General features: G+C 37.8%; 1 protein-coding gene across 2 annotated transcripts; it reads right to left on the bottom strand.

Moving 5' to 3' along the window:
- Positions 1–404: 404 nt before the first annotated feature.
- On the bottom strand, positions 405–21,316 carry LOC112050550 (putative phospholipase B-like 2). Of its 2 annotated transcripts, XM_024088840.2 has the most exons (14): positions 21,166–21,316; positions 20,059–20,205; positions 18,562–18,690; positions 16,532–16,646; positions 15,933–16,027; positions 9,951–10,109; positions 9,108–9,228; positions 8,539–8,643; positions 7,435–7,541; positions 6,668–6,784; positions 6,075–6,234; positions 4,632–4,776; positions 2,993–3,137; positions 405–1,378 (listed from the first exon to the last, which is right to left on the bottom strand). In XM_024088840.2, exons 2-14 carry the CDS (start codon positions 20,196–20,198, stop codon positions 1,282–1,284), a joined length of 1,635 nt encoding a protein of 544 aa, XP_023944608.1. In that variant the 5' UTR covers positions 20,199–20,205; positions 21,166–21,316; the 3' UTR covers positions 405–1,281. The 2 variants fall into 2 exon arrangements, with proteins under 2 accessions (XP_023944608.1, XP_052744127.1); XM_052888167.1 differs by having other exon boundaries at positions 20,059–21,316.
- Between the last annotated feature and the right edge of the window lie 236 nt (positions 21,317–21,552).

Here is a 21,552-nt window from a genome sequence, read left to right as displayed (position 1 = left end):
AACATGTTAGCCGGCTTCTATCTTAGATTGATCATCACTTACCATCAGGTGAGATTGTAGTCAAGGGCTAACATGTAAAGAATAAAAAAAAAATGTAATCTATTAGTAGTTTCGAAACATTGTGCGTGCGTAGAGACGGTGAAGCCCAATTCGCATTGGGCCAGCGTGGTGGACTAAGGGCTAACCCCTCATTCTGAGAGGAGACTCGTGCTCAACAGTGAGTCAACTATGGGTATGATCCATAGGTTGATCACGTGAACTATCGATAACGAATGTCGTTCCTCCTATGCATTTTCGAGCGTTAACGATTGTAGAATAAGAATAGATATATGTAAAATGGCTTGTGGCAGATATAGCCTTTGTTGTATTTGCATTTATTTTGGAGGGTAAATAAAACATTTATTATCCAAAAAACATAATATATTGAATATTTCACATGATATGTATGTTTAGTAAAACTATTAAATATTCTATACAAAGGCAAAAGATATAATGTGCAAAGGTATCTAACATTAAAAATAAAGTAATCTAAATGTAAAAATATAATAATGAGTATTTTCTGAGATTCAGTCACAATCAACAAACAATATTTTGTTACAATAAAATAATCAATAAAATTGACTCTTCTTATATAATAGGTAATAATATAACTTACAGCATCAATACATTCCGTATTGAGTCAAACATAATAGCGGAAGCCCGTGACTTTGATATAGAAAACCCATAATGAAAACTGACCAAGATGAAATTTTTCATTTTAAAACATTTACCTACCAGTTTCCTGCTATTGGACACTTTAACCAAAAAATATATAATTTAATTTAGCTGTATCAAACTGAATATATATTTGAACTTAATAAAAACCGACCTCATCAAACCAATCTCCAAAAAATTTTGAACACCCAAAACCTTAGTTGTCCTAGTAACTATCTCTATATGAGTTTTGAATATTTTTATTTAAAAACAGATACTCCAAAACAACATTCTTCTCAATAATAAAACTACCACAACTATCGAAAAAGTAATATTTGCATACAAGTTCTTCTCAGTACAACCACCATAAAAGTACGTTTTTACCATCTTAACCACAAGACAGATAACTTCATACAAGCTAAAGGTCGCCATTGACGGTCAATTATTCTCACGTTTCTGAAAAGCAAACGGCAGTACCCACGCGGCATACTATACAAGTCATGTACGCAGTGACACACTATCAATTATAGGAGTGGGTGCTACAGAAATGTGAGAATAATTGACCGTTTGTGGCTAGCCTAACACAAATCACCCCCACTCCCAGCGGTGTAGGACGGGTGCGAACATCCACAGGTCGGGGTGACCCACGTGAGACAAATGCGGGCCCATGTCGAATTCACTCCATCTATAAAAAAAAAGAGATGTATATGGGCATGTAATTTAAAGTATACTCAGAGGCACAATTATCCGCCCACTTTAATATACTCGCGTCATATTAAAGTGGGCGGATAATTGTGCCCCTGAGTATATTAATTTTTTTATAAAAAGTAATGCTTTAATTTACGGGAGTAGGTAATTCTAAACTAAGATTTTATTATTCGTTTGTTTGTCGAGAATAGACCCGGAAACTACCTACCCGGAAATGGCCATAGGCCATATTTTTATCCCGGTATTCTCACTGGCGAGTGAAACTGCCTCGCGTATCGTGACACCGAATATACAGGCTGCTCAGGAGCAGGGGTAGAGGTAGGATAGGGGTAGGGCTAGGGTAGTGTAGGGGTAGTTGAATGTTTACATCGAGTTTCACGCGGACGAAGTCGCGGGCGTCCGCTAGTTTATTTATAAAAAGCCATAGTAGCCCAGTGGATATGACCTCTGCCTCCGATACCGGAGGGTGTGGGTTCGAATCCGGTCCGGGGCATGCACCTCCAACTTTTCAGTTGTGTGCATTTTAAAAAAAATTAATATCACGTGTCTCAAAGGAAATCATCGTGAGGAAACCTGCATACCTGAGAATTTTCTTATTTCTCGGCGTGTGTGAAGTCTGCCAATCCGCATTGGGCCAGCGTGGTGGACTATTTGGCCTAACCCCTCTCATTCTGAGCTCGAGGCCAGCAGTGATAATGATTAATGATGAATTGATTTATTTCAAGAATAAAGTTTCTTTTTAAATAGAGGGATTTTATTTAACCCCCACAACAGAGCGTAGAGAAGTTTCACTTTAATGAATGTCAAATGCACTTGGAACTGGGTCCTAGCTGAAAATCAGCGCTGTATGGTCTTCGTTAATGGGGAGCATATAGCAATATACTGAGCTAGGACCTTTTTCTAGGTTATGCCACATATCTATACTTATAATAGATCTGTAGAGAGGTCAATTCTGTACATTAAATATATTTCCAAAATAACTATCAGGGGGTGATTAGTGATCGATACTGATGCCAAAAATGCTATCAGTAATTAATTTTTGTCTGTCTGTCTGTCTGTATGTTCTTTATAGAAACTAAAACTACTCGACGAATTTTAACGAAACTTGGTACAATTATCCTTCATACTCCTGGGCAGGTTACTTTTCATCACCCTATGATTAATAGGAGCAGAGCAGTGAAGGGAAATGTTGGGAAAACGGGAGAAGTTACTCAATTTTTTAAGCTTCCGGCGCGTAGTATATTTGTTATAAAAACAAAAACTACTCGACGGATTTTAACAAAACTTGGTACAATTATTCTTCATACTCCTGGGCAGGTTATAGTATACTTTTCATCATGCTACAATCAACAGGAGCAGAGCAATGAAGGAAAATGTTGAGAAAACGGGAGAAGTTATTGCATTTTTTAAGCTTCCGTCGCCGTCGCGTGGTATTGTAGGGGTAGGGTAGGGTAGGATCGGGGTAGGGGCAGTAGTAGGGTTTCACGCGAACGAAGTCGCGGGCGTCCGCTAGTATAATTGTGATGTGTGGCATAATGTAGTAATAAATATATTTTCTTTCTTTCTTTCTATTTTTTCTAAATGCACTCACCGGAAAGGCGGAATGCCTCTCGAGATGTTGTGGGCGGGGCTGGACACGGCGAGGAACTGGTAGGAGCGCCTCAGCGTGGCGCTCGTCACCTTGGAGTCCAGGGAGCCGTGGTTGCGGTGCCCCAGCGCTTGGAACGGGTACGTGCCTGTGAACAAACATTCTATATGTGTTGTCCGTGTTACTCACTGATAATGTAGCTTTGTATTGGTGAAAGAATAGGGATGATGACAGTTTTTTAAATTGTATATAATTTAAGAGTATGCTAATAGTAAAGCAATTTTGTAAAAGTAACAGGGTATCTGCGATCATTACTTTCGGAGCTACAGGGATTTAAAGGGTCAGATTTGCGGCGCCGCCGCGGATCCCTGATTCAATTTTGCATTTTTTGTCCCGTAATTAATGGATAAAACGCAAATGGTAGATATACCATCTAATTATTTAAAACTAATTTCAATAGTTAATACCTAGGGTGACCAAGTCCTATTTTTTTTAGGATATTTTTTTTTAAATCGGGTCATCATAATGAAAGAAAAATAATTATTGCACTCAAAGCTTTTTGTACAAAACAAGTAAAATGTTATTTATAAAAATAGTATTAAAGTAAATTGGTAACTTATTCCGTAATGTTTGCAAAAATCCGGATCTTTAAAATATTATTAACAGCAGCTACAGCATTAAAAAAAAATATTCAAGATTGAAAATTTGAAAAATCAGTAAAAACATATAACTTGGTTACCCTAGGGTTTTTTTTAAAAGTATTCAAATTAGTTTTAGATAAGTAGGTGGTGGATATGACCGTGTTAACGCAGTGGATATGACCTCTGCCTCCGATTCCGGAGGATGTGGGGTCGAATCCGGTTCGGGGCATGCACCTCTAACTTTTCAGTTGTGTGCATTTTAAGAAATTAAATACCACGTGTCTCAAACGGTGAAGGAAACCTGCATAGCAGAGAGGTTTCTTAATTCTCTGAGTGTGTGAAGTCTGCCAATCCGCGATGAGCCAGCGTGGTGGACTATTGGCCTAACCCCTCTAATTCTAAGAGGAGACACGAGCTCAGCAGTGAGCCGAATATGGGTTGATAATGATGAAGTAGGTGGTGTATCTACCATTTGCGATATATCCATTAACGGGATACCCTGTACAAATCTTTCTACTTTTTATCATCACAGTGAATAGGCATCTTCTAGGTAAGCGTGTTCCACACAGATGGCACAAACGGGAGCACGGGGATCGATGGCTAACCCAGGCACTAAGTGGACACGGGGTGTTCAATACTTATCTGTATGCTATTGGCCGACCGAGTGAAAACTGCTACTTCTGCGGCGAGGAGGACACTCTGAGACACGCAATCTTGGATGCGAAAACCTTATTGCACGCATGCTAGTAGACGTGGAAGAATGGAGGAAATACTCTCAGTTGCTCAGAGCAATTATGATCAGGAGAGATGAAAGAGAACGGGCAGAAAAAAAGGAAAGTGAGAAATTATAAATAGAAAGAACGAAGAAATGCATAGCGGTTCCGTACTGACTGGCAGGAAAATAAATAAAAGGTAAGCGTGTTCCACCAACCGCATCCTTGCTTATCATCAGGCATGATTGCACTTTCTTATATAACAAAAAGGACACAGCGAAGGCTCACCGTTGGGCGGGTTGAGGTCGTCCCGCGAGGCGATGCCGTTGCCGGCGCTGTAGGGCGGGCGGCAGGCGCAGCGCGCCAGCGGGTCGCGCTTGTAGTCGTTGTAGCGCATGGTGCGGAACATCTCGCGGATGTTGCAGATGCCGGCCTGCGACCGGACACGGTCAGTCATCATCATCATCATCATCATCATCGTCATCGTCAATATAATAACAATAAAGGCCTCAGAAGCGCTGGACAGATGACATTGCTCAAGTGGCTGGTAGGGATTGGATGAGGTCAGGACGGGACAGGGGAAAGTGGAAACTGCTGGAGGAGGCCTATATCCAAGACAGTGGGATTTATACATCATCGTCAATATGTAATAATTTATTTATTTTGCTATCATCCGCGAAAAGTCGACGAACCCATGCGACAACGTCACCCAGGTCCTACAAAATACTCTCTATGTACGTTTCACCCCGAAACCGGAGCATCCTCAGGAGATGTTGACTCTACAACGTGCAATTGCAAAGTCAATTGAATTGCACGTTGCGTCGCATGGGTTCGTTGGCATTTCGCGGATAATAGCAAAATAAATAAATTATTGTATTCATGATGAACTTCTGCAAAGTAACGTCTGCTTATATCCAATATTGTCATCGTCATCGTTGTTGGCTCTCAAGTCCGCGTGTACGATGTCGAGTCAGCGCTTTTTGGGGCGGTCACGGGCTCATCTCCATCATCATCTTTTATTATACATCGACATTTTTTTGACGAAGGCCCTGGGTTCGATCCCCGGCTGGGACGATTGAGATTTTATTAATTGGTCCAGGTCTAGCTGATGGGAGGCTTTGGCCGTGGCTAGTTACCACCCTACCGACAAAGACGTACCGCCAAGCGATTTAGCGTTCCGGTACGATGTCGTGTAGAAACCGCAAGGGGTGTGGATTTTCATCCTCCTCCTAACAAGTTAATCCGCTTCCATCTTAGATACATCATCACTTACCATCAGGTAAAATTGTAGTCAAGGGCTAACTTGTAAAGAATAAAAAAAAAGACATCTATATTTAAAATCTTTTAACGACTGAAACTGACCTGATTGTTTGTTAGGTAGATAAATGATGTTGTATATTTCGATTCAAATGGCATAGGTCCGAATTCAGTACAGGGCATGCACCTCCAACTTTTAGTTTACCTCAGTTGTGTGCAATTTAAGAAATTTAAATATCACGTGTCTCAAACAGTGAAGGCAAAACATCGTGAGGAAACCTGTAAACCTGAGAATTTTCTAATTCTCTACGTTTTTGAAGGTTGTCAAATCGCATTGGGCCAGCGTCGTGTACTATTAGCCTAACCTCTCTCATTCTGAGAGCAGACTCATGCTCAACAGTAAGTAACGAATATTTGTTAAAATTATGACACGTTCGCGGAATTAACTAGAGTGAATGAATGAATAAACCCCACCTGTTTGAGCTTGAACATCTTCGCTCTAGGAGTGGTGTGGTAGCCGAACCAGTCGCCAAAGGTCGCGACGCGCTCGTTCCCGCCGCTCAGGTTGAAGATACGCGGAAAGTACGGTATGTTGTACGACGGGAAGTAACTCGTCCTCTTCAGTTGTTCTGTTCTGGAAAATTATTACAAACCTATTGTAGTAGCAATGGGCGGGGCACATAGTTTGAAGAGCCGATGGACGTTGGGGTCCCAAGGTGCTGGAATGGCGACCCCGCACCAGGTGGACTGACGACATCAAGCAAGTCGCAGGAATTCTCTGGATGCAGGCGGCTCAGGATCGTGATGTTTGGAAGTCCCTACAAGAGGTTTATGTCCTGCAATGCACGTCCATCGGCTGATATGTTGATGATGATGATGTATTGTAGATTTTCTGTAATTTAGTTTGTAATTATATTCATTTTGTCTTTTTCATATGGTATGAAGCATAAAGCGACAATACTGACGTTTAGAGCACCCGACATCTATCAGAAGGTGGCGAAATCGACCGTTAAACTATTAAACAATGAAAATTATTAAAAATATCACTAGTGAATGAGATAACTCACAGATCGGCCGCCTCGACGTACCCGGGCAACTGTTCCACGACCCACAGCAGGCCGGGCAGGACTGCGCCACTGGACTTGGCATTCTTTGCCTTGAACTTGTTGTAATCCACCACATACCTGTATGTGATATTTGCTATTCATTTTTCAACATACACAACATCATCATTACCATCCGATGGTCGTCCAGGGACCTTATTACGTATGTATCTTGGTGTGCCATTTCTATAATAATGAATTAGTGACTCATACTTAAACTGTCAACCGCTTCCCCTATTTCAGCAGCTATTCATATTTCCGCGACCAAAAGTAGCCTATGTTCTGCTCCAAGATTTAATTTACTAAAATTTATCCACACACGTTCGAATAAGGCCACATAGTTCGAAGAGCTAATATAATAACGTACCCTAACGTATATAGACTAATATACGTTAGGGTCCCAAGGTACAGAAAGACTGGATGGAAGGACGACATCAAGCGAGTGCAGGCGGCTCAGGATCGTGATGTTTGGAAGTACCTACAAAAGGCCTTTGTCCTGCAGTGGACGTTCATCGACTGATATGATGATGGTATGACGATGACGATGATGATGATGATGATGATGATGACGATGACGATGACGATGGAGATGGAGATGGAGATGTCAATGGCGATGGCGATGACGATGACGATGACGATGACGATGACAATGCCGATGATGATGATGATGATTCATCCAACATTAAGCAAAAGCTTGTAAAGATCTATGGCATGGTTGCCACCACACACACCATTGGTTATTGTACGTCCCGCTGTTGTATCTGCGGAAGATGTCTACCCACTCCTTGCCATTGGTCGCCAGACGGTTCGCTACCATGGAACGTGCGAACTCCGAGATCTAAGAAGATATACAGGATGTCCCGTAATTAATGGATTAAACGCAAATGGTAGATACTCCATCTAATTATCTACAATGAATTTGAATAGTTTTGAAAAATCCCTAGGGTGACCAAGTTAAATTTTTAAAATATTTCTCAATGCTGTAAGTTGCTGTATTTAATATTTGATTTTGATTTAATTAAACAATACGGATTAAATTACCAATGTATTATGATACTTTGGAGAAAAAGCTTTATAAGCAATAATTATTTTTCTTTCATTAAGTAGACACGAGTTTTATACCAATTCACAAACCTCGATAAGTGTACAAATTTTTAAAATGATGGTACACTTCTTTTTCATACATTATTTTCAGGACAATCTTAATGAAAAAAAATAATATTGCATTTAAAACTTCTTTTGATGAAGAGGTGCTCGAGACTTCGCCCGCTTAACATTTGGTTATTCACCAATACCGCTGGAACCATGAATTTTTCCGGTTTTTTTAATAGCATAGATATGTAATATACACAACAACTGGCCATCTTGGTTGCTTCACTGGAAACAACTGGTCCCATTAAAATCGGTCCAGCTGTTCCAGACCAGAAATTTGAAAGAATATTAATTGTGTTTTAGTATAGTGTTAATCAAAGAGCCGATGGACGTTGGGGTCCCAAAGTGCTGGAATGGCGACCCCGCACTAGTAAGCGCAGTGTTGGCCGACCCCCCACCAGGTGGACTGACGACATCAAGCGAGTCGCAGGGATTCGCTGGATGCAGGCGGCTCAGTATCGTGATGTTTGGAAGTCCCTACAAAAGGCCTATGTACTGCAGTGGACGTTCATCGGCTGATATGATGATGATGATGATAGTATTAATAACATTAAGCACAGGAGAAAATTTAGTTATTTAGCTAAACACGCTTCAATTTTGATAAAATTAATGGGAAATTTAAAAAACAAAATTTTAGATATTAATTTATATTGTGCAAGCAAAGTAAGTATAAAGTAACTTACCTGTCCCACCGGTCTGACGTACTCGTAGAGCGTGCGGTTGCTGACGGTGAGCGTGGTCTCCCCCGCCACCAGCCCCGACGACATCACGTAGAAGTCGTCTAGGGACTGACCAACTACTTCACTATTTTTAATTTTTAGGAACGCGAAAAACTAAAAATAGGGATGTAAAAAATATTATGAGTGTGTGACAGCATCATTTTGCAATTTAGGGATCCATTTGTGTTCATTTAGACTACGAAATCTAACACTGTGCGTGTTTGGTTTTTGATCAGTTGACTTTATTTGATTTGTAAATCAATGAAACACTTGTCCCTTATAAGAGGTTGCTCTTTGGCAGTGGAAGATATAATACTAATTGCCCGAAAACTGATTATTCTTTTTTATTTTTTATATAGAAAATTTTGGTCACATTCCATATATATTATGACTAATATTCTTTTTGAAAAACTAAAAATTTAATTCATTAGAATTTGTTTTATGGTAGCAAATACTGAATTAAAATATTTAAATACATAGTATCAGACCCTAAATTATTTATTTAATAAAAAAATATTATTTCAAAAAAGTACCATGATAAACCCTGGATAAGATGAGAAGGACATCTTCCGGCCCGGGATCAGATCGTCCGTGGCAGGGGACTGTTTGTAGTTCAGTACATACTTCTTCTGGAACCGTAACATGGTGTGGTAGCTGGAAATTTGATAAATACCATAATTTTATAATCATACCTACGCATACGAGATAGGTATGATCAGACATACATACACGTACAACGTGCCATATAATATTCGCCCAAAAGTCTAGCAATATTTGCCCAAAAGTTGCATACAATATTTGCCCAAAAGTCTAGTAGTCATAAAACAGGGTAACACCACCCTTAAAGTAATGAACATTGATTTGAACAACGGAACAACATATTTTAATAATAATAATATTAAATTCGTTTATTACTAAGAAAAAGGGTCCGATGCACATATAAAAAAATAATAAAAGATTGTCTATGGATCAGCATCTTACCTGCATTGGCGTATCTAGGATGATTTCCTGGGGTGGGCCTACATATCACTGAACAGAGTCGACACTCAATATAAAAATTTCGTTAGCAATATTTGTAGACGCATACCTTTGAAACGGCTCGACTTATTTATTATTTTTTCTTTGTATCTATTGGTAGGTATCAGAAAAGGTCCTAATATATTTTTCAAAATGTTTATTACTTATAGGTTTTTCTTTATTATAAGTTGTAATTGTTATTATTTGATATTTTAAATGATACTTTGTGCAAAATGATTAGTATTTCGGCGTCCATCGTAGAATTTCAAATTGGTAGCCCAGTATCCTAGGATGGGCACTGGACTATTCTAGGATGGGCCAGGCCCACCCGGCCACTTGCTATATACGCCTATGCTTACCCATTCCACGTGGTGTGACCAATGTAGAGGTTGGTCAGGTCGGGCAGCAGTTTGACCAGTCCGCTGCAGTGGTCTCCGAACAGTAACCCCTCCGGAGTCTCGCGCGGCATGGACAGCGAGAACGCCAGCTCGTCCAGCTCGCCCAGCATGTTGAGCCAACTGGTAACAGAATCATTCATTAATCTGTTAGACATTGTACTGGTGTAATTACTGCATTCAAAGCCTTTTCTACAAAAAAAAAATAAACATTATTTCTAAAAATAGTACCGTGGTACTTACATTAGTAATTTAATCCGTAAAGTTTACCAAAATAATCTTAATTAAAGCAGCTACAGCATTAAAAAATCTAATTAAAGACAGAAAAAATATAAAAAAAAATTGAAAGATCCCAAAAAAAAATATAACTTGGTCACCCTAAGATTTTTTTTAAAACTATTCAAATTAGTTTTAGATAATTAGGTGGAGTATCTAGGTACCATTTGCGTTTTATCCATTAATTATTATACTTCGCATCTCTCCCGAAGATGATTAGGTTTACTAAGCAGCATGTGGCAGATTATGCTGTCCTTATCACACTTTTAAAGATTCCTATTCGATAAAAAGAATCTTTATTTAACACTGGTAACACCTCCCCACCTCCCCATTTGCGCTCCCACGCCGACCGGTGACCATTACTGTCATTACGGGATTTTGTGTTGTCCAAGTTACACGTCGTTTTGCTCCGTCTCGTCCAACATCAAAATACATATTAAAATATGGGAAAAAGAAAGCGATCAAGTGATATAGTGAAAAAAGTTCTAAAAACGTAAGTAGAAGGAAAATAATCATCTCCATATCTTTTTTCTTCGGAAGGATCATCGAAGGAAGATTATTTGTATTCACCGACACAAGACGCAACTTACCAGGAATGGCAAGGTAAGACCATTTTTCATTTAAGCTTACCCACTAAGTAAAATAAAAAAGTATATGGAGTTTATATCTCGAAATTTATTGTGTGCCTATGGTATAATGAAAATATGGATGTAACATTCCGACGTACCGGCATTTATTGCGTATGCATAAAATAATGTTCTTAGTATTTTAACATACTTATCCCGACGTAAACCGTGTGTGGAAATTATGTACCTACCGGCACATATTGCATAATAAGGATAAAATATTGTTCTTAGTATTTTAAACATACTTATCCCGACGTAAACCGTGTGTGGAAATTATGTACCTACCGGCATATATTGCATAATAAGGATGAAATATTGTTCTTAGTATTTTAACATACTTATCCCGACGTAAACCGTGTGTTTAAATTATGTACCTACCGGCATATATTGCATAATAAGGATGAAATATTGTTCTTAGTATTTTAACATACTTATCCCGACGTAAACCGTGTGTGGAAATTATGTACCTACCGGCATATATTGCATAATAAGGATGAAATATTGTTCTTAGTATTTTAACATACTTATCCCGACGTAAACCGTGTGTGGAAATTATGTACCTACCGGCATATATTGCATAATAAGGATGAAATATTGTTCTTAGTATTTTAACATACTTATCCCGACGTATAACGTGTGTGGAAATTTTATCCCGGCATTTATTGCGTGTGGATAATATAGGTATAATTCCGACGCATTGCGTGTGTGAATTATTATATTATTATTATTGCATAATAAGAATGAAATATTGTTCTTAGTATTTTAACATACTTATCCCGACGTATAACGTGTGTGGAAATTTTATCCCGGCATTTATTGCGTGTGGATAATATAGGTATAATTCCGACGCATTGCGTGTGTGAATTATCATCTTGAACAATATAAACTATTTACCTACCTACACTATTTAAAATTATAAAGATTAATAGACAATTACCCAATGTAATTGGTTATTATTACGTCGAAGACAAGACGACATAGAAGAAGATTTAGATCCTGATATTTTACAGCTGGTTGTCGTTGTTGTACAAACCTCATACGGAGAAATTTTACAAAAGATTTAGCTACATGATGGAAAAATATACTAACTAACGGGTTACCTAAGGACGAATGATTGGACCTATTAAAACATTATTTACCAGCTTGAAACTGCATAATTATACGAAAGCTCCTTTAATAAACCCTGAAATTTAAATCGCCTTTTAAAAAATTCTGAGACTCTCATTATAGAAATTCCATAACAATGAGGTTTGATAAAAATACAAATTACGGCAATTTATTTGGGTCAAATTTTGTCAGAACATCAAAAATCATCTAAGGCCTTGTTAACATCAGCGTCGGAATTGGAACTTGAGATTCTCGCGCATCCAACTAATTCAGCTCGTAATCCTGGAGCTTTAAACGCACGGGGGGCACCGCAGGCACCAGCCGCCGAGCCGCGAGGGTACCCTACGGTGTACCATGCTCGACGCCCACCTCCGCCGCCGGCACAAGCGCCCGCGCCGCGTGATTTCTATCGCCGACAAACAACTCTCGAAGCTTGTGCAAGAAAAAATTACCGTCTGCTGACAGACTTCAGTATTTCTGCAAGGAATGGCATAATACGAATGCTAAAATTATTTTGGATTGGAAATCATTAAAGGTTAAGAAATTCCTATAGCACTCTATATCAAACAAAACATTCAAAAATAGAGTAAAAGATGCTTAATTTTTACTACCACTTGCAAAGAGTGATAAAATATATTTCCGCCTTATATGGAACAACTATCTATTTGAAATCCATTTTTTACTTGCATTACTAAAACCTAAGATCGTTATTTGTCAGTGAATTATCTACACGATTTTTTATGCATCGGAAAGGCGTTTTATAGTTTGACCTTTTAAAATTAGTTTCTAAAACAATGATATTAAAAGTCAAATGTACCCATAAAACGGGACAAGTGCGAGTTAAAATCGCGTGAAACGCGCGGTTCCAAACTATGTTAATTCATTTATTAATTATCATGTTTTTAAAAACTGACTGACTGAAATTGTACCTAATTATATAATTTTCAGGCTCATTTGTTTCGTTAAATATTTATCTACACCTGTTTATTTTTGATTCAGGACTATCTACCAATAATATATCAACTTTACCCGACAGCAAGAAAAAGCGTATAGAATTATGTACAAACAACAAAACATTGTATATGTATTTATTTGAGGTTGTAGGAAGTTCATTTATATATAAGGAATATTTCATTTTGGTTTATAGCGATGCATCATTAACAGGTGCATCCTGCAAAAAAAAAAAAAAAAAAAGTTCACTAGGTACCACTGTCTACAAATAGTGGTCTACAAAACTATGTTCTCACATAAATACTCTTCAACTCCTTGCAGCTTTTTATAGTCTTTAAATTTATACGTATTTTTACATCTTAGCAATTGCGACATTTTATTAAGAATGGATTACGGCAATTACCTATATTAAAAGTGCGGCATACAGTACTCACATTTAAATAAAATCTTACATGATATAATGGTGCGAAAAACACAACTTACACATATTTGCATCTTATCAATGTAGCCGCAGATTTTGAATCTCATTAATTTTTCAATACAGAGACTTAGTGGAAACTGCTGTCTAAGCTTTTTACCGATTTCCAAAAAGAAAGGAGGTTCTATGTTCGGCTGTATGTATGTTGTTTTGTTAAATTATGGTAATCTTGAATTTAATTTATCAAATTTAAAATTGGTTTAGCAAACAAAACCACAAATATCAAGAGACGCTTCACGAAAACTAGACCTAAATTCAGAAATTATTGTAGCGTTGATATTTCGATGGGAAAAGTCGTCTTTTTCTACCTTTCCTCCGATCAGTTAAATATCTAAATGAGACGTTCATTGTTGTTTTGCTGGCCTGGCCCACTCAACCCTTGTTTACCTGGTATAACCTGATGGTTTTTAAAGTGATTTGAAGTTATTTTCAGCCTAATAAATATCTGTTAAAATACTTAAAATTGTCATCTTTTCTATTATTTATACTTATAAAATCATGGTGGCTCTTTTGCAAAGACAAACAATATAATTATTGTGACGCTAATACGACACAATTCATCGAATTTTTTACAAATAAATAAATAAATAAATAAAAATTAAAAATAAAAAACAAAATTTTGCGGCAGGTATATATAGTACGTTAAACAGCTTTCCACTCTGCTAAGTCGGAAATCACTCGCCGTGACACAGTTAAATGATATTTAAAAAAAAAAAAAAAAAAAAAACCTACAATATAATATTTATTTATTATATTAACCTAAAATAGCCTTACAAGAACAACCTAATTCTAGCTTGGCAGTATATTGTAATAATTCTAAAAATTTAATTTATTCTAAACTCAATATTATAATAGGTACTTGAAATCCTAACTTAGTCTACAAAATTATTACCCTAATGACCTGATTTCACTAAAGGACTTGTCACAAAAAGCAATAACCCTTCTTCCTTTATAAATACGAATTAGTAAAACCCCGACACCATCGACATCCTATGTTTTATCAACCATTGATTATTATTTAAAAAAAAAAAAAAAAAAAAAAAAAAACCAAAAGTATGTCCAGGTCTGTGCATTAAAACATACATTGAAAATACTTGGTCCAAGAAGATTTTCTTTTTATTAGTTACCCAAAATCGCATAAAAAGATATACTCCCAGACATTGTCTCATTGGATACAAGATTAGAAAAATTTGGTGTTGGTGTTAATTTATACAAGCGGTCATAGTACGCGACATGCACCAACATTAGCCGCGCACAGAGCAGGTGTTCAATTAGAAATTATTAGAAAAACTAATAATTTCGGTTCGGTTGGTCAAAATCGTCAAATGTTTTTCTTAAATATTATAATAAAGTCAAACTGATAATCAAATCAAACTAATTTTGTTAACATAATTTTTAAAAATTAAGCATAAAAAAAAAAAAAAAAAAAAAAAAAAATAAAAAAAAAAAAAATAATGTTTTATTTTTTAATAATCCTTGGTTAAACCTTTGAAGTGTTGATTTTTATTCAATTACTTATTTTAATATCAATTAATATTAATATTGTAATTATAGTAGTACCTATTACAATTGTTGTTGATCGCTATGATATTTGCATTTTTTCGATACTCTAAACATCTGCTTAGTAAACCTAATCATCTTCGGGAGAGATGCGAAGTATAATTAAGAATCAAACGAACTTACCTTGTGAAGTTTGATATCTAATTATACGAGCGTCTTGACCGAAGATGATTACACTCCCACCCTGTCCCTTCTTCTAAGCCCTAAAATCTATCGAAAAAATAAAACCTCTGAAAAATGACAGTAATGGTCACCGGTCGGCGTGGGAGCGCAAATGGGGAGGTGGGGAGGTGTTACCAGTGTTAAATAAAGATTCTTTTTATCGAATAGGAATCTTTAAAAGTGTGATAAGGACAGCATAATCTGCCACATGCTGCTTAGTAAACCTAATCATCTTCGGTCAAGACGCTCGTATAATTAGATATCAAACTTCACAAGGTAAGTTCGTTTGATTCTTAATTATGGGACACCCTGTATATAGAAGATAGATTATAAACTTATATTTTTCTTACAATTCTATATATTGAAGATATTTTGAAAATTTTAGTTAGAGGGCATTATAAATTATAATTATAATCGATGCTGAAGTCAAAAACTTTTTTATTTTATTTTTGTCTGTCTATCTGTCCGTATTTTATTTGACCAGGCATCACGCTAAAATTACTGAATGATACCTTTTCTATTTTTTTATTGTTTACAAGTTACTTTTCACCCTCAAAAGTACACACCCCTTTCGGTTTCTACACGGCATCGTACCGGAACGCTACATCGCTTTGCGGTACGTTTTTGCCGGTAGGGCGGTAACTAGCCACGGCCGAAGCCTCCCACCAGCCAGACCTGGACTAATTTAGAAAATCTCAATCTGGCCAGCCGAGGATCGAACCAGGACCTCCGTTTTGTAAATCCACCGCGCATACCACTGCGCCACGGAGGCCGTCAATAACTTACATGAAGTCCCGTATAGTAAGCCATTCGTACGGGTCGTTGGTCGCCTGGTTGTAGCCCACGGCCAACCCTTCCAGCTGAATGTAGTACAGTTTCATCTGCAATCAAAGTTACCTTTTATTTCTTACTAGCTGACGCCACGCAGTTTCACCCGCGTGGTTCCCGTTCCCCCAGTAACACGAGGATAATAGCCTATAGCCTTCCTCGATAAATAAGCTATCTAACACTGAAAGAATTTTTCAAATCGGACCAGCAGTTCCTGAGATTAGCGCGTTTAAGCAAATAATCAAACAATATTATTATAGATTGAAATTCGGTTTTTTATAAATCCCACGGGAACCAAGGATTTTTCCGGAATAAAAAGTAGCGAATGTTCTTCTCTAATGTCCAAATTATATTATCAGGTATTAAATTTAGATTTTTATTTAATTATTTTTTGTATATCTGTGTATTTTAAATGGGTGTATAACCTGAAATAAAGAATTATTATTAAATCAAATCAGTTCAGTGATTTGCACGTCAAAAATGCAGTCTAAGATGGAATCCAGAAAACCTAATGTAACAAAGCAAAGCAGAAAATAAAGGAAAAGAAAATATTATACCTGGTGCCAATATGGATCACAAGGGTGGATTGAAATCATGGATGCAATGTAATCCTCATTCTTGTCAACGAAGTCCTCAATCAAACCACACACGTCTGTTTTATTGTAGCAATACCTAACATAAAGTATATATTGTTAATTCAATAGACTATTCCAAGCTTTTTTAATTGTTAATAATTTTATTAAACTTCATACCAACAATTTTTTCTTCTATTTTTTACAAAAAATTAGCGCTTGACTACAATCTCACCTGTGTGCCTAGTGGCAGTTTGATATTGTGACGATCGTTAACGTAAACGCGAATTTCTAAGGAATTGAAACAGCGCCATCTAGTGGCACTACTGCACAACAGTTTCAATTGCATAAAAACTCGCGTTTTTCGTTTTCACGATCGTCACAGTATGAAAACTCCCACTATGCACTCTGAAGGGTGAAAACTAGCCACGGTTCAAGCTTCCCAACAGTTCAGTAGGTCCATGGATTACAACACCACAAACTTCACCTCTATATAGCACTAGCTGACGCCCCGCGGTTTCACCCGCGTAGTTTGAGAATACTGAGATAAAATATATCATATGATACTTACAAATAATGTGGCTTTCTAGTGGTGAAAGAATTATCAAAATCAGTTCAGTATATCCAGAGATTACCCCTACAACACCAAAAACTTTACCTCTCAATATTAAGTATAGATCTAAAATAAAGGCACATAGGCATAGTCTCAATAGCTCAACGGTAAGAGCGGTTGGATTCACCAAGGGGTGCTGGTTCGATCCCCGCTCCGTTGGTCTATTGTCGTACCCACTCCGAATATTGTCTTTCCCGACTAGTTGGAGGGGAATGGAAATATTGATCATATTTAAAGAAGATATGGCAAATATTCTTTTTAAAAATAATGAAATAGAATTATTATTTGAAATCAGAGATTTAAGAAGAAGAAGAAGAAATACTTTATTGCACACAAAAATACAATCATAAATCGAAACATTAAAAACATAAATAAAACTTAGCATGCAAAGGCGGCCTTATTACTATAAGTAATCTCTACCAGGCAACCCCTGACGGAGACCTTGCGAAGAAAGAGCGGGCAGGTGCAATACATTATATGTATATCTAATATATAAAATTCTCGTGTCGCGGTGTTCGAACTTGAACTCCTCCGAAACGGCTCGACCGATTTTGATGAAATTTTTTGTGCATATTCAGTAGGTCTGAGAATCGGCCAACATCTATTTTTCAAACCCCTAAATCCTAGGATAGGGTAGTGGTAGGGTAGGGGTATGGTATAGGGATAGGGTAGGGGTAGGGTAGCGGTAGGGTAGGGGTAGGGTAGGGGTAGGGTAGGGGTAGGGTAGGGGTAGGGTAGGGGTAGGGTAGGGGTAGGGGTAGGGTAGGGGTAGGGTAGGGTAGTGGTAGGGTAGGTTTATGGTATAGGGATAGGGTAGGGGTAGGGTAGTGGTAGGGTAGTTGTAGGGTAGGGTAGGGTAGGGGTAGAGTAGAGGTAGGGTAGGGGTAGGGTAGGGGTAGGGGTAGGAGTATGGTAGTGTAAGGTAGGGATAGGGAAGAAGTGCAAATAAATAAATTAATAAGTCAAAGCGAAGCTTGAGCGAGTCCGCTAGTATAATATATATATACTAGCGGATGCCCGCGACTTCGTCCGCGTGAAACTCGATGTAAACTTTCAACTACCGCTACCCTACCCCTACCCTACCCTACCCCTACCCTACCCCTACCCCTACCCTACCCCTACCCTACCTCTACCCTACTCCTACCCTACCCTACCCCAACCCTACCCCTACCCTACCCTACCCCTACCCTACCCCTACCCTACCCCTACCCCGTTTTCTAATTATTATTAATATGAACTTTATACAATAACAATAAAGCTCTAATTGACTACGGTTTAGTTATTCTCAGACCTACTAAATATGCACAAAAAATTTCATCAAAATCGGTCGAGCCGTTTCGGAGGAGTTCAATGTCGAACACCGCGACACGAGAATTTTATATATTAGATTGAGTTATCTAACCCTTTGAGAACATTCTGCCAATGCATCCAAATGAGCTCCCTCGTGAGAAAGCCCTCGAGGAACCCAGCAGCATACGCCTGCTTCTCATTGCTTGCATTGGCTGCAGTGTGCAACTCTAAGAAGGCCCAACTGAAAAGTTTATTTATAGGTACTAAAAAGCTACTATTTAAAAAGTAAAACATAAAATTGTATGTGCTATATTTATATGTAGGCATATATTTAAATGATCATCGTTATTTGGCAAGCATTAATTTTTTAACCGACTTTCAATAAGGAGGAGGTTCTACGTTCGGCTGTATGTATGTTTTTTTTTTATTTTACGTTAATAACGCATACCGCATTCTGATGAAACTGCCTAAATACTGTAACGCATCGGGTATGTTTGCCGACGCCAGAATATCAGATTATTTCGCTATCGTGGGATCGCGAATTGCGGCTTTTTGGTCCTGTATCCGGAATTGTCGTAATGAAATCCTCAGTGTATGCTCCGAGTGCTCTGAAAACCCTATTCTAAAGTTTTGGCTTACCGTGCATCGCGACAAGAACAAGAAAGAAAAAAAAATGTTTGCTCACAGAAAATATGTCTATAGATTTATTATTCAATTAATATTAACTATTCGGGTGTCTCTTAGACACCCGGATGGAACGAATTTCGCCGTAGCTATCATCGCTATCGCTATCGATATAGATATTGTTATCGCAATCGCTATAGATATCGTATTCCATCCCATCCCATCAAATCTTCGAACATTCATTAAAAGAAACTTCGTTTCAAGGGTCTTTGGGAATCGGGGGTCTTTAGGGTTTAGGAGGCCTTTTGGGGTCTGGGAGCCCTATGGGGTCGGGCGGTCTTTTGGGGTCGAGGAGCCTTTTGTGGGCTCTTGGGCTCACTAGCTGTCTTCAGGTCACGGCTTAGGTACAACTATAGCAAAAACATTACCCTCCTTACGCAGTCGGGTAAAAAGTGCGCGCTGTGGAACTTACTGGCTGGCCAAAAAATAACATCGTATGTGTTACCATTTGATCACTTTGAAGGCGGTTTCAAGCCAATGGCGTATTAATTAAAGCCGTTTTTGAAAGGACCACGGGAAAGAACTTAGGAAAGGAAAGAATGAAAATCCTAAAACTTTATGATTTAAACGGCTTAATGCATCACTTTGTTGGCACCGCCTTCAAAGTAATCAGATGGTAGCACATATGATATTGATTTTGAAGTCGGTCGAATTTTTTTGATAAAAAGATTTTATTTTTCTGTTTTTAGTATGTCCTAGCATAGTGAACGAAAGCGCACAGTCCGGGCAATTTCGTTATTTTAATTTTAGCACAAAATTACTGTACCGATTTTCATGACATTTTAATGGGACCAATCTGCATGTACCTATACACTTTTACAAGTTATGAGGTAACAAACATTAAAAACATACACGTCGAATTAAGAACCTCCTCCTTTTTTTAAAGTCGGTTAATAAGTAAAATATATATCTAAGTTTATCATACCCGGTCTTATTGATTTCGTTGCTGTAAGTAGCCCGCGCGATGTGCAAGTCGGGAATATCTGAAGAATTGTCGGTCATAGAGACGATGGCTTTATCAAAAGACCACGTAACGAAGGCATATTGTCCTCCCTCACACACCATTGATAGGCTAAGCAACACCAAAACACAGCATTTTGAGATGAAAACATGCCGGTACATCGCGTGTAAGTCACAGCAAATAATAATACAATGACATCTGCCGGAACAAAGAGATAATTTATATGTAATGTTCTATAATTAGTATCTCAAGATAATACTTATACATAGTACCTATTTAAAAATCAAAATAGCAACAGATATTATTTATTATTTTGATTGTATTTATTTGTATTTTTAATTTTAGTGATGGCTACCAGAAGTCGATTTCTTTTACAGATATTTAATAATCGATGTTTGTTTATATATCGTAAGTGATCGTTGGGTACATCGAAAAAAGGGTAGTTGGGTACTTACCTATATAATAAACTAACCCATATTCGACTCACTGCTGAGCTCGAGTCTCCTCTCAGAATGAGAGGGGTTAGGCCAATATTCAACCACGCTGGCCCAATACGGATTGGCAGACTTCGTGAGAATTTTCTGGTATGCAGGTTTCCTCACGATATTTTCCTTCACCGTTTGAGACACGTGATACCTATTTAATTTTTTTAAATGCACACAACTGAAAAGTTGGAGGTGCATACCCTGGATCGGATTCGAACCCATACCCTCCGGAATTGGAGGCAGAGTTAGAGTCATATCCACAAGGCTATCACCCTCTTATTTTTTTTACAATCTAACGGTGAATTTAATACTCATAAATAAATCGAGTTTAATTTTTTGTTAATGTTTTCACTAATCAATACTACCTACTAATATTATAAAGCTAAAGAGTTTGTTTGCTTGTAGTCCTAAGATAAGCGCATCTTAGGACTACTGGTCCAATTCGAAAAATTCTTTCAGTGTTAGATAGATAGCATTTATCGGGACTTTCACTGGAAGATAGATGAGGTTATTCAGCAACTTATTGGGCTACATTGTAACCCGAAAAACACATGATTCCCGCGATATTTGTGATAAACTTAATTACACGTGGACAAAGTCGCGGGCGTCCGTTAGTTTTATAATAAAGTATATCTTCAATAAACCACTTCACTTGCTTGGCTGCTTGAGTGCTTGGGTTCGATTAGAGACTTGGTAAAATCGTTTCTAAGGGAATATCGACTTCCCTATTCAGCTGACAGACAATAGTCGTTTGGCTTTGGCATTGAATTGAAACCTAAGACCATAAGGTCTAAGATTGAAACATATCAAAGTCAGCTGTCAGCTGACACATGTGTGTCACAGACTATCCAAGAACTCATAGACACAGCCACCATAGATACAGTATAGACGTGGTAGCCATTCCGACAAGGAACAGAACAATTCTTTTAAAATAAAAAACGAGTATACTTTACACGACAAGTATAACTTGCCT

The sequence above is a fragment of the Bicyclus anynana genome, chromosome 21 (assembly GCF_947172395.1).
Source record: "Bicyclus anynana chromosome 21, ilBicAnyn1.1, whole genome shotgun sequence".
NCBI classification, from domain to species: domain Eukaryota; kingdom Metazoa; phylum Arthropoda; class Insecta; order Lepidoptera; family Nymphalidae; genus Bicyclus; species Bicyclus anynana.
Note: the sequence above shows the minus strand (reverse complement) of the source record. Positions and strands in the feature narration are given on the sequence as shown.

Bases quoted from the DNA above. Each gene is read 5' to 3' on its own strand.
- LOC112050550 (XM_052888167.1), bottom strand. From the start codon at position 20,255: ATGTACCGGCATGTTTTCATCTCAAAATGCTGTGTTTTGGTGTTGCTT. The intron at 18,691-20,058 runs GTATGATAAACT...TAAACTTTTCAG, and splicing joins AACGAAATCAATAAGACCGG to TTGGGCCTTCTTAGAGTTGC. The intron at 16,647-18,561 runs GTTAGATAACTC...ACTTTATGTTAG, and splicing joins TGGCAGAATGTTCTCAAAGG to GTATTGCTACAATAAAACAG.